This window comes from Equus quagga, chromosome 1, assembly GCF_021613505.1.
Source record: "Equus quagga isolate Etosha38 chromosome 1, UCLA_HA_Equagga_1.0, whole genome shotgun sequence".
NCBI classification, from domain to species: Eukaryota; Metazoa; Chordata; class Mammalia; order Perissodactyla; family Equidae; genus Equus; species Equus quagga.
The window spans coordinates 74,563,951-74,577,566 of NC_060267.1; the positions used below are offsets into that span (position 1 = coordinate 74,563,951).

A 13,616-nucleotide genomic window follows, 5' to 3' on the forward strand; every position below is an offset into this window, starting at 1 on the left:
GCGCTGCGGTTCCGGAGGGCGGGGCGGGGCGCGCCGGGGAGTCGGGGCGCCAGCCGCCGGTTTCGATTAGTGCGCGGAGCTGCGGCGGCGGCGAAGGGTCTGGAGCTGCGCAGCCCGGAGCCCGGCGGCGAGGCGGAGGGGCGGCGGCAGCGGGTGCGCAGGCGCGCAGGGGCCGGCCGCGGCCGCGACGGTGTGGAGAGGAGCCGGGGCGCGGGGCCACGGCCGGCCTGACCACGGAGCGCGGTCGCCGCAGCGTCTGCAGCCGCGAGCGCGCCCAGGGTAGCGCGCGGGCGGGGGCGCGCAGGCCCTGCCCGCCCCTTCCGTCCCCACCCCCCTCCGGCCCTTCCTCTCCCCACCTTCCTCTCGGCTCCTGCGCCCCCGCGCCGGGCGCCCACCCTGTCCTCCTCCTGCGGGAGCGCTGTCCGCGGCGGCGGCTGGAGCGGGCCGGGCCGGGCCGGGGGATGGCGCTGCTGGACCTGGCCCTGGAGGGAATGGCCATCTTCGGGTTCGTCCTCTTCTTGGTGCTGTGGCTGATGCATTTCATGGCCATCATCTACACGTGAGTGAGGGGCAGCTGGAGGAGCCCGTGGCGAGGATCGGGGCCTCGGGGACAGGCGAGGGTGGGAGGCATTGCGCTTTGGAAGGGATTGAGCTCGGGTGGGGGTGGAGAAAGCTAATTCTCAGACTGTTCCCCGCATTCCCTGTCCCCTTGGACCAGCCGGGGCCGGGGGTCTTTGGGAAGGAAAGTGGCGAGTGAGGGGGTCGCGCGGCTGCAGGCGACTGCACAGCCAGGGCAACGGAGACTGCTCTTCTTACGCGTCGGTCGGAAGGCTGCTTGCTTGGTTTGATTGTGTTGGGGATTCCTGTGATTTTTTTCATCTGGGCCAAGATGTATGGTGTATTGTTTTTTCCTCTCCACCTGGGCCACATTTCTATTATGGTGATGATCGTTTCCATTCTTCTGGGAGCTGCACACAGCTACCTGGAGACCTCCCTGTGGGTTTTCTTCTTCCTGGAAGAGCTCTCTGCCCTTAGATAGGGGTTAAACACCTGTCCACCTTGAAAAATGTCCACCAAACCTCCGAGCTGGCGTTATAGCCTTGAGTCATGTCAGCTTGTACATTTCAGTATGATTTGCTTTCCTGTTTTCCAATTCCTTATTTATTGTCTTGTTTAGATTTGTACCCTCCCCAACACATACACATCTTTTCATTATTTATTCTTGAGGCCTACTAGATGCCATTCACTGGGGACAGTGATGAGCAGGACAGAATTACTGCCCTCATAGAGCTTACATTCCAGAAGGGAGAGACAGATAATAAAAATCCGAATAAGGTTATTTCCGGTAGTGATAAAGCCTAGGAATAAAATAAAACAGGGTGATAGGAGGAATAGGGACAAGGAGCATGTGATTAATTTTGATATTTCAATTGTTTAAACGTCTTTCAAATGAAATGAGCCTTCAGTAAAGAAATGAAAGAATTGCGTAGAGCACGTTACTGATAGGGATTCACTGGCTTTTTGGCCTGAAAAAAAAAAAAAATGACTCTGCACAGCAATCTTTACTACCAACTAGAATAGGATATATGTTACTAGAGGAGCGGGGAGGACTTCTAAGAAATTAGTTTTAGGGGTTTTTTCCTTACTACTATACAAAAATGTGCTTTCCCTTTTGCAAATGCTGTATTTTGTTAGTGTAGCGTGGCGTTTCCTGGTACTGGAGAAAGATGCTACAGTGTATAAGATACTGATATTTCTTTGAAGGTAAGGAAGAGATACCACTTGGATGTTACTGATTTTAGTATTTGGAGTTTGTGAGCTGTAGCCAATGAACACATTCTGGAGTTCTTTTAAATATATGAGTTTCTTAAAAAACAATTTTGTTACTTTTTCCAATCATAAAAATAAAAAATGCTTATGATATTAGGAATTTAGACAATACAGAAAAGAATGAAGAAGAAAGTTAAAGATGGCACACCAAAGGTCTCTTACCTATCCTTCCAATTATATTTCTGTGTGTGTAAGTAACTGTATGTGAGAGAGGGAGACACGGAGGGAGAGAGAAAGGGACCATATTATGATTATTGTTCTGTAACCTGCCTTGAAAGTGCTTCTATTTAATAAATGCTTTGTGGGACGCTCTTTTGTACAAGGCACTGTTCTAGGTGCTGGAAATAAGATTGAAGAATAAGACATCCAGGGCGCCTGCTCACATGTAGTTTCCATGTAAAATGTCATGACCATTTCTTTCATGTCAGTAAATATATGATCTATGCAGCATTTTTAATAGATGCATGGCATTTTCATTTATGAGGTACTAATATGTATTGTTATTACTGATGGGCATTTAGATTGTTGCCAGTTTATCAAGATTACAAACAACGCTGTGATGAATTCATATGCATACATCTTTGAGAGATGATCTCTTTAGTTTACATTTCTGAAAGAGGAATTATTGGGCCAAAAGTGGAGCACATTTTCAACTTTGATACTTTGTAGCCCTATAGGAAGGTTGAGTCTATTTGTAGTCCTGTTAACATTGTGTGATGGTCCCCATTTCCCCTTACTAAGTATCAGGCTTTTTGCTGTTTTCTGTTTTTTATTTTCATTCCTTTAATTACCAGTTCATTGAACACTTTTCATATATTTACATGCTAGTTACGTTTAGTTGTAAATTACATACTCATAATTCTTTGCCTGTGCTGCAATCTATTGCTGCATTAGTCTTTTTGATATAATTCTTTTTCTGTGATATGTTGCAATTTTTTTCCAGCTTGTTTTTTGTCTTTCAACTTTGTATATATATTTAAGATGGAGAAAAGTGTGTGTGCCTGTGTGTTTTAGATAGTCAAATCATCTTTTTTTTTTTTATGTTTTGTGTCTCTGGTGTAATTTTTATATCTTATCAATTCCTCCCAATTATTATATAGTTAGTATCTGTTTTCTTTTAGTATTTTGAGTTTTCTTTTTATATTTTACACTTTACCCTTTACTGTACTCAATATTTTACTTTGTTATATGGCAAGATCTAGAACTTTAATTTTAGGTTCACTTAAATATTTAGCCATTTGTCCCAAAATTATTTATTGAATGATTGTTTGATTATTCCACAGTTTTGAAATACTCTCTTTATTATAGACTAAATTCTTCTGTACACTTGGGTGTGTTTCAGGGCTCCCACTGCTGTTTCATTGATCTATTGGTTCTTGTTCCATTATCCACTGTTTCAATTAATGAAGTCTTACTATCTTTATTACCTTATTATTGGTGAGGCAAGCCCCTCCTTATTCTTTTGCAAACTTTTTTGGCTTTTTACACGTTTTTGCTTAAAGATGAACTTTACAATCTTTTTTCTTCTCAGTCTCTAAGTAATTTTGTTGTTTTTTTCATTGGAATTGTTAAATTTACAGCTCAGTTTGGAGGAAATTGACTTCTTTCAACATAGGACCATGATATATCCCCTTCCCTCTATTTTATATACATAATGATAAAGTCACGCTTCTTTAATGATAAAGTCACGCTTCTTTAATTAACACTAGCGATGTAGCCTAATATTCCGAGTAACCACCTAGGAGTGTTTAGACTCTTAGACTTGAGACAACTCCACAATTAAATTATTTATTTTGTGCTTAATGATAAAGAGCAAAGTTTTCTTAAAATATTTTTAGTTTTTGAGAATAGTGCAACCATTCAGCTTAGTTGAAATACTGTAGAGAGGCTTTGTATTTATTTTCTAATGCCTCACAAAGTTACCTTTTTTATTCACAGTAACAAGATCCTGGAAAGTTATGTGAAAATAGAATAAAGAATATACAGTTAGTTTAAAACAGATTATAATGACTAGCTAATTAAAGGAACCTTGTGAATACCTTTCTGAAACGGATAACCAAACGCAAAGTAAATAATCAACAGCTTAATTTATGTATAAATTAAATCTTACCCTTTTTTTGATAAGTTCCTTTCTTGTGGTCCCACCTGCAAAATTATTTACATGTTTGATTTGATTACTTTCTTATTGAAGTAAAAATTAATTCCCAGTTTAATATGAGTTGTTTTCAAGCAGAGAACGAAGGTTTTTGTTTTCATCTCCCTCTCTCTAGTGTATTTAGTAAAATTGCAAATTTGATACCTCAACATTTTGGCAAGCAAGGTTAACAAACATTGGCAACAGTATTTTGGTTAAAATACTGTGCTAAACGTTCTGTATTTTGTTGAAGAATATAGTTTTGAAAACATGTTCTATGTCCTCTCAAACCCTTTTTGAAATAAGATAAAGTATAAATAAATTAAAATAAGCTGATATTGATACTCACCTTCTAAAACCTAGAGTTTGCAACTGGTGGAGACGGAGAGTATTGTCAAAAATTTACATGGCTCTGGGGGAGGCCTGGTGGCACAGCGGTTAAGTGCACCCGTCCCACTTCAGTAGCCTGGGGTTTGCTGGTTCTGATCCCAGGTGTGAACACGGCACCGCTTGACAAGCCATGCTGTGGTAGGCATCCCATATATAAAGTGGAGGAAGATGGGCATGGATGTTAGCTCAGGGCCAGCCTTCCTCAGCAAAAAGAGGAGGATGGGCAGAAGTTAGCTCAGGGCTAATCTTCCTCAAAAAAAAAAAAAAAAAAAAAAACAAGAGGAAAATTTTACATGGCTCCATATCTGGTTGTCAAATTAAGGAGCATAATCTCTGAGCTCCTAATTGTCGAAAGTGTTTAAGTAATACAGATATTGTAGTAAAATTGCTGAGAAAAACTGTAAAACTTTTTTTTAAACCAGTTGGTTATTTTTTTTTAATTAAATATCGTGTGTAAAGGTATCTAGTTAATTTAGATCTGATGTTCTATTGTATATTCTTAAAATGAGATAAACTGCTAAGTATTGGCTTGTGTTAAAAAAAGGAGCTAAATGTGATTAATGCAGTGAACAGTTCTCATTCAATGAAATTATTTGTTCTGATTTCACAAATGTCTTACCATTCCTATAACCTTGCAATAAAAAAATTGAGGTAATTTATAAACTAGAAAACCATTAGTATTTTCAGTATTTTGGAGCTATCTCTACTCATTGATATCTCTACCTAGTGCTTTGCTCTTTCCAATTTTAATATTGAACTGATGCTTAGTCATTTTCTCATGTATTTTTAGATGGCACACGTTTGTGGGATTTCTGCCTATAATGTTAAAGATAACATTCAGATTAGAGCATTTGAAATTCAAAGCTCTTATTCCCAAGACTTTTTATTGTCTAAAAATAATTAATGATTATAGCTTCTGTAGGCAGAGTTGTTAAGTGATCTTTATGGGGTCCCCCCCCCGACACCTTTTTTGAGAGCCAATGTGGTTTGATAGTTTGGGGGCTGTGGTAAAATCATATAAAAGTCTGGAACCAATTGTTTTCTTCCCTTTTTTAGCCCTTGAGAGCCGTATTGCTGGATATTAAGGGTGTCTAAGCAAGACACCTTGCCTTTCTCTCCTCCATCTCCCTTCTTTTTCTCTTCTCTCTTTTCTCCATTCCTCCCCCTCCGCGGATTATCATTTTTTCTCCTCTGTACATAATGTCCTATTCTTTAGTGCTAGGTTTTTTTTTTTTTTTTTTTTTTTTTAGGTAAAGCAGAGGTCCTTCTCCGGGACATTTTTTTTTCAAGTTAATTCTGCTTTTTCTAACTTTTCTAGTATAGCGACTTTTATACCTGCTGCATAGCTTTTGAATGGAATTTAAATATTCATTGTATCCGGATAACTGTGACAAACTGCCCCTCAGAAAGTAATTGTGTTTTTAGTGTAAATTTTGGCATTTAAAATATTATTTTTGGATAGTGTGATTTCTTGCCTTAAGTTCGTCAGTACGTTGGTGTTCTGAGCCTTAGTGGAATGTAAATTGAGAGCTGCTTTTCTGGGTGCATTCAAAGTCCTGAGGATGCCCTTGGACTTTGGTCCAGCTTTGATCCATCAGGATCACTGCTGCCAGGACCACTTTTGGATGCATGAACGAGGCAATTGAGCCTGGGAAGATACAGAACTGAACTATAGTGTGATAACTTTAAGAAGCAAAATGGACATTGTAATTCATTGTTAATATTCAGTGATGGTTCTGTTGATTCGCCCTGCCCCCCCCTTTTCCTATATCATTAGTTGAGTACACATTATCTCTACCATAGATTATCGAAACTATCTCTGCGCTCTGGTATCTCTGCCTACAGCCTTGCTCCTTGTCTACTTTATTCTTTGTATTGTAGCCTTATCGTCCCGCAGCACTAGTCTTAGATCATGTGCTTAAAATCTTACTCTGGTTCTCCATTGCCTTCAGGTTAAGATTCAAACTCCTTAACAAGACATATAGTTCATTTGGAGCTGAGCCATCCCCTTGTGCCTATTTCTCCAGCAACATTGAATTACTAGCATTCCTCTGAATATGCAATGTACTCTCTTTAGAGTTCTTTCCTTCCTTTCTTTCTTCCATTCCTCTTTCCCTTCCTTCCTTCCTTCTTTTTGTTTAACTAACTCCTACTCATTCAAATCATTGTAGACTTTAGCTCCTTACTGGGTTAGGCACTCCCTCTTATGTCCTGCCATAGTATCTGAATTTACCCAGCCAAATTGTAAATGTTCAGTTGTTTCTTTCCTCAATTAGATTACAAGCTTTTGAGGGTAGGGAGAGTGTCTTATTTACTATTTTATCTCCAGTGTCTACTTGGCACTCAGTTATTGCTTGTTGACTGAATGATCTTTGAATTTTTTCCAGCAGTAATGGTGGGTTTTTTCTCATTCATTAATTCACTGTCATTTGGCCATTGTGATGTGAGGTAGATGGTCAGAATTTGGGGCGCTTACGGTGGCCATGGACTTCAATAAAATTAATTGGATCACATGGAATGTTTATCTCACTATGTCTAACTAATCGCAAGTTAAAATAGACACAGGGCCCTATCAGTAACATGTTTACCTACAAATTTTTTGTTAGATCTGACTTTTCTTCCCAAGGTTTTTACAAGGGGAATGCCTGTCTTGCCATCAATAATCTTTACACTTAGATCTGTCCTTTGGAGAATGATCAGCTGAGGGCTGTCCATCTTGGTTGACATGCAGATCATAACAAGTGTTGCCCCCACTTTTCCCCCCATCCACAGAATTTTATTTTATACACAAAATAGTTTAAACATTATGTTCAGCTTTAAAAGTGTAACTTTAGGGAACTGTGTAGAAGAGGAGAGGGACAATCCCATTAGTTTTCTTTTGATGTGAAAAGAGTGGATTTTGAGTTTATGGTATATCTGAGGGTCTCTTGTGTTTCTGAGCACTGTCTGCTGGGACCACATCTTCTGCTGGGTGCCTTACTTCGTTGCTGTTAGCAAAATTCAGTACTGTATCCATTTCCCATACATTAGGGCTAACTCTGTTGTCACCCAAGGATTAGTGAGCCTTGTGTTGCTGATGAAGTCCATTTTGATGCAGTACCATTTTGGAAAGATAAGTGCCATCTGGAAGTAACATTAGTCATGACACATACTGACCATAAACCCACAGTAACAGCCTTCCCGGGCACAATCATAAGTGGCAACAGCAACAGGAGCCCTTAAATCGTTGAAAATTGCCTTCATGGACTTTGTGAAATAGAGGACCTGCTGATATAGCCATCAACATAATTTTACGTGAAATATTAACAAGCTTGATGGTGCGGAGCAGAGGAGATAAATTCCTAGAGTCAGATAAATTGGTTCAACTGAATCACACAGCAGAACTGTAACAACTGCACATCCTGGGGCTGTTAAGCAAGGTGAACTTTGCCCTCAAGGAATCTGTACTCTCCCTTCGAGGCCTTGAGCGGGATTTTTGTGCCTGACTTCTGGGAGGTGGTCGCTGCAAAGGCTGCTGCTGGCGGGCTAAAGGGGAAGAGCACAGCCCGCCCTCTCTCCAGGCAGTTTCCCTTCACACCAGGCTTTCCTTCTGCCCAAAACTCAATTTGAATACAACATTGTAAAATCAATCATTTAAAAATGGCACAAGCCATTAAATAAACTGGTGAGTGAGTGGGTGAGAGAGAGAGAGAGGGGACGAAAAGATTAGGAGGTGAAAACAGTAAGCTAAAATGATGACAAAGACAGTAACAGTTTTAGAGACTGAGACGTTATGACATAAAAATCACCTGGGAAAAATTAGGCTCCAAGTTGAAAACCTTTGTGCAGAGAGGCAGTTGGGAGTCATCAAACTTAAGAAGCTGTAAAGTCCAGCAGAATTCCTGAATGTTTCTTCCCATCGCTTGGAGCTCTTTGAAGTGTTCTGTGTCTAGATAGATGTTCTTCTAGCTCACAACGGAAAGCAGGGCCCGGAAGGCCTCTCTCGTTTGCCTGTAATTCACCCTTCGCAAGCTTTTGGACTGAAGTTAACTCTGAGAAAGCATCCCCGATGGTACCTGCACCCCTGTTCCTCGTTCCTGCCACTGGTTGGCACAGCCCTGCACCAGCTCTCTGTGGGCACCTCCTGCCTGCCCTTGAGAGTGCCATGCCTTAAGTATGTAAATGTGACTTTTTTTTTTACTCTAGCTCCTGACTTAAAATTTAATTTAGAAATAATTCTTCAGGAAAATGACACCTATTGGAAATTTACTGTGCTTTTTATCTCCCCAAAATTGCTCACTTATGTTTCGGGATCATTTTATTATTTAAAAATGAAACAAATTAAACTCATTAACTAGCATGTAAGAGATCCACTCCTTTTATCCCCAATGCATTCCTGAAAATGTAATAAAATCAAATTTCTTAATATTAAATGATGTACATGTTAGGAGGGGAGATTCTATTTCAAGAGAACTAAGAAGATTGTAATGCCAAATTTTGGCTTGGCTGGTCCTGATGCCTGAGACTTGCTGCCTCTGATTGAGAGCCCTCTGGGTGGTCAGGGTTGAGGGAGGGAGCCGGGTAGGAAGGCTGTCTTGCAGTCTTTGCTCTGGGGACTGTGCTAGGCGTGGTGATTTAATGGTCAACAGAACCCCTCAAAGCATCTTCATAGTAGAAGTTCTCGTTGCTTGGATTACATAGTAACCAATAGTTACTTTGTACATTGTATTTGCTGCAGTGTGGAAATTATCTTCCTTTGCCCCTCTGCTCTGAAGGCGGCAACCTCTCGCTCCAGCAGTGCCGAGCCAGTGGGCATTCTTGTGGCTATGAATCCAACATTTTGAGTTGGGCTCTGAGGACAGAGGAACTAAGAGAATCAAGACTATGCAGCACCTCTGCCCCACTGAGAACCCATCTAATAGTTTGAAAGGAGCGTTCAGCTGAAAAACAGTAACAGGCCCTTTTCAGTAGATAATAACTTGTGATATTTAATGTTCCTCTCTCATACTTCTTATTCTTGCACTGTTTTTACAATTTTGGGTGATGTTGATAGAACCTTAAATTGGTTCCTAAATATTGGGTGTAATTTTAACTTTGAATATAATTTTAGCATAAATATTGGATATAATTTGAACTGTGCATTAAATGTGTTTTATGCCGTGTTTTGACTTATTCTTTTTACCATGATTTGGGGCTTTTGATGATTCTCCTTCTCCTTTTCATCTTTCTTAACATGCACCAGTTGGTTTTGTGTTTTTTTAAAAAGGCAACATAATGGCCTAATATTTAAATATATATGAATCTTTAAATATATGAATTTCCAGTCTTTCCATTTTGATGTATGTCTCATCAATGTTTGACATCTCTAAGTCTCTTATTAAAACTATGGTAATTCTGAGAAGTTATATTTGGTGGAAAATGTTAAAATTAGCAGATGTTTGTTTGTTTTTTTAATTGCCAATAATAGCTGTCATTGAATGTTTACTTTGTGGCTTAATCTCATCTGTTTCTCACAATTACTTTATGAGGTAGGCACTGTTATCCACAGTTTTTTTAAAAACCTTGCGATAAAGTAGTAACTTGCCCAAGGATATGCAGCTGTGAAGCTGGCGTAGCAATCGGGCAGCCTGCTCCAGCCCAGGCTCTCAATCCAGTATGTGTAGACTGCCAGTAACAACCTAAAAATAACCCCAGAAGTAATTCATAAGGATAGGGTATCTGCATGGGAATTTCTCCAGTTGCTATACATCTGAAGTTTCTGATAATTGGCAACATTTAGATTACTGTGGAGAAAGCCCCTCCTCCTTCTCTTCTACAGCTCTCCCCGGTTCTCACGAAACTTGTATCGCTCCTTCACAGGCTCCTCGTTTTCTATCCATCCCATAACTGCTGATCTTGCTAAGACTTTGCACCTCAGCCCTCTTCTATTCTTGCACAGTCTAGTCTGCCTTGGTCCGTGGTTCTCAACTTTGACGGCACTTTGGAGTCACCAGGAGGGCTTAAGAAAAAAAAAATACTGCTGTCTGGGTCTCGGCCCTAGAGATTCTGACTTAATTGGCTTGGGCATCAGGATTTTTTTTTTCCCCTAAAGATTGGCAGCTGAGCTAACATCTGTTGCCAACCTTTTTTTTCTTCTTCTCCCCAAAGCCCCCAGTACACAGTTGTATATTTTTAGTTGTGGGTCCTTCTAGTTGTGGCATGTGGGACGCCGCCTCAGCATGGCCTGACGAGCAGTGCCATGTCGGCATCCCAGATCCGAACCGGTGAGACCCTGGGCCGCCGAAGTGGAGTGCACAAACATAACCACTTGGTCCCAGGATTTTTTTTTTTTTTGACTCCCCAGGTAATTTCCCTGTGCAGTCAAGATTGAGAACAACTACCCTAGGCTATTTATCAGCAGTTGTGGCCTCTACCTGCTACCTCTTGGCTTTATTTAATTCTCCGTCTAGCCCAGAACTCACAATTCATCACTTCATTATCTTGCCCCTTGTCTTCCCTCATGTCGGTCTGCCCTGTTATCCTGAATCCATCTCATAATTTATAGCTTCTCAACTTTCAAAATCCCGCAGCGGGTAAGACACAGCCACGTGGATTATTACTACGACACATTCATAGTCTCAGGTCTCAGCTGAGCGTCCAGTGCTGTCTGGCAATGCTTTGTTTCTATATTTAGCCCTGTCATCCGTTACTGACAGAAGCTCTTCTTAATCTTTGCCCTTCTATCCTCATTCTTGTCGGATTACCTTAACTCCTGCTTTACCCTGTGGATCCTATCATGCCATTAATTATTTTTTATTTTCTCTCTCTTTACCCCTTGACTAGCTTTTCCCCCTTACCACATATATTCACGTATTAAAAATTAAACTGAAAAACTCTTCTTCAGCTAGTTACTCTTTAGCCCTTTGACTCACTGTCAGATTTCAAGAGAAACTAGTGTTTGTTCACTGTTATCATGCCTCACCTCCCGTTCATTTGCTTCTTAACCTGTCTATCTGCCCAAAGTGCTCTGAGGTCACCGGTGTCCACCCTATCTAGTGGATGTTTCAGTTCTTGTCTTAACCTCTCGGCAGCATTCAATGTTGTTCTTTCTTAAACCCTTCCAAAAAGAAAACAGCCGAGCCAGACCAACCCTTCTGTGACTTTCCTCTCTTCCTGGCTATCTTTCTCCTTCTCTGGTCACTCACTCTTAGTCTCCTTCATGCATTACTGGTTCTCTAACATAGGTTATATTGGTTTGTGGCCACCTGCTAATGGCATGCTCTACCTAATGGAGAGCTTATGTATGTTTACCAAACTGTGGATGGCTCCTATATTTTTATCTCTAGACTCCTCTTCCTTCCGCGCTCTATGTAGCTGTTTATTTACTCTTCATTTATTCAACATTTTAAAAAATTGGGAACATACTCTGTATCATTGTTTTGCTGGACCCCGGAGAGTTCACGGTCTTCTGTAACCTGTCTTCAAGTGTGGTTCACTGCTAGCCTACATCAGAATCATTTGACATGCTTATAAAAATGCAGACTCGTAGGCTCTGCAGCTGGTCCACTGAGTTGTGATTTCTACCTGCTGGCATTCTGTATACTAAATGTTGCAAAACACTAGTCTCCTGGCCTGGGAATTGTCTCAAAGCGGTAAGCTGGGGCGATTAGAGGACTCACCTCATTTGTTTTCCATGTCTCAGGAATCACTGTCCTTCTTTACCTGATGTCCAGTATCCTAAAAATCCTTGTTTCTGATATTTTCTCTGATTTTTTTTTAATTGTTTCAGGTGAGAGAGTAAATCCAGCCCTTGTTTCTTCATCTTGTCCAAAAGTTGAGATCCTGATGGATGGGAGGGGAGAAGCCAAGGGTTTTGACACTTATGTAAGGACAGAGACAAAGCTGCAGGCTATTTGTAATAGCCAAAAACTGGAAACAACCCAAAAGTCCATTAACAGAGAGTAGATAAATAAAATGTGGTATATTAATACAAGGAGTACTGTGTGTAGTGAGAGTGAGTGAACTGTAACTAAATGGAACAGCAAGGATGCCTCTCACAAACGTGACGTGAGGAAATGAAGCCAGACACAAAAGAGTCCACCCTATGGGATTCCATTTAGATAAAATTTTAAAACCAGCAAAGTCAGCCTATGGTGTTAGAAGTTAGGATAGTGTTATCCTTAAGGGAGAGGAGTAAGCAGGGGCGTGTGGGGTTCTGGAAATACTCTGTTTCTTGATCTGGGTCCTGGTTACATGGGTTTTCAGTTTGAGAAAATTCATTGAGCTGTGTATTTATATATGACTTTACTACGTCTATGTTATGCATTGATGAAAAGAACCCCCCGCTCCCAAAATGGTCAACGCTGTAAGCCAAATGCATGATAGGAAGGTAGAACTGGATTCCCAGTATAGAACCTGAAACTGAGAAGGTGCTGAACCCAGGATCCTAAAAGAAAGCAAGTTACCTGGTCCAGGCTGAGGGTGGAAAAGGGCATCCATGACCATGAAAAATCCCGTGCAATGTGTGGGTGCAACAAGTTCAAGTTCATGCTGCCTAGGTAATGCAGAAACCCTGACCTGAGACACGAGGATGAAAACTGGTTTGAAAGCAGTGAACCTTGTAGGACCCTGTCAGAGCCACTCATAAAACTGGTCCACTTGGAGGACTCCGCCACTCAGGCCACTTTTGAGATACCAGGTAAATGGGCTGATGATCACATTTTGAAATATACAGCTGTAGATTGGTTTGCAACACACCAGCATGGCTGAGGCACCTGCAGGCATCATTTCTGTGTGTGGCAGGCAAGGTTAATACATTCTTGCTCCAGAGCATAGCTTTGTTGACATCTACAAGAGTTTTGTAAGGAGAAAGCTTCTGTACTTGTGCAACTCTCCCGTTAGCCACAGCTCCGTGACAGGAAGGAGTTCGCCTGTCGTCGTCGTATTGCCAGTGCACAGGATCCTGCCTAGGGTACATTTGGGGCTTAAAATAGGTTTGTTCAGTAAGGGTACGTGAAGTAGTCATGGAGCTCCATTGTGTGCTGAGCACATTGCTCTGTGAGTTTGTATGTGTGACTTAATGCATATTGTTTTATTGTCATGATAAACATTTCAAGGAATTTATAACAAGGGGCTAGGTCAGTTGTATTACATAAGTCCAAACAGTCTTCTCCAAAGTAGGATTCTTGTTTCCAAGGAGGTACGCTCCAAGATGGCCCCTTGGGCTATGGAAAGAAAATGTGAGAGAGAGAGAGAGCGAGAGCGAGAGAGAGCGAGAGAGAGCGAGAGAGAGCGAGAGAGAGCG

General features: G+C 41.2%; 1 protein-coding gene across 1 annotated transcript in view; it reads left to right on the plus strand.

Moving 5' to 3' along the window:
• Positions 1-13,616, plus strand: part of UGCG (UDP-glucose ceramide glucosyltransferase) — a 34,865-nt gene continuing 21,249 nt past the window's right edge. The window contains exon 1 of the mRNA XM_046671619.1: positions 1-559. Coding sequence (XP_046527575.1) covers positions 462-559 — 98 coding nt within the window. The 5' untranslated portion in view covers positions 1-461. The remainder of the gene's footprint in view (positions 560-13,616) is intronic.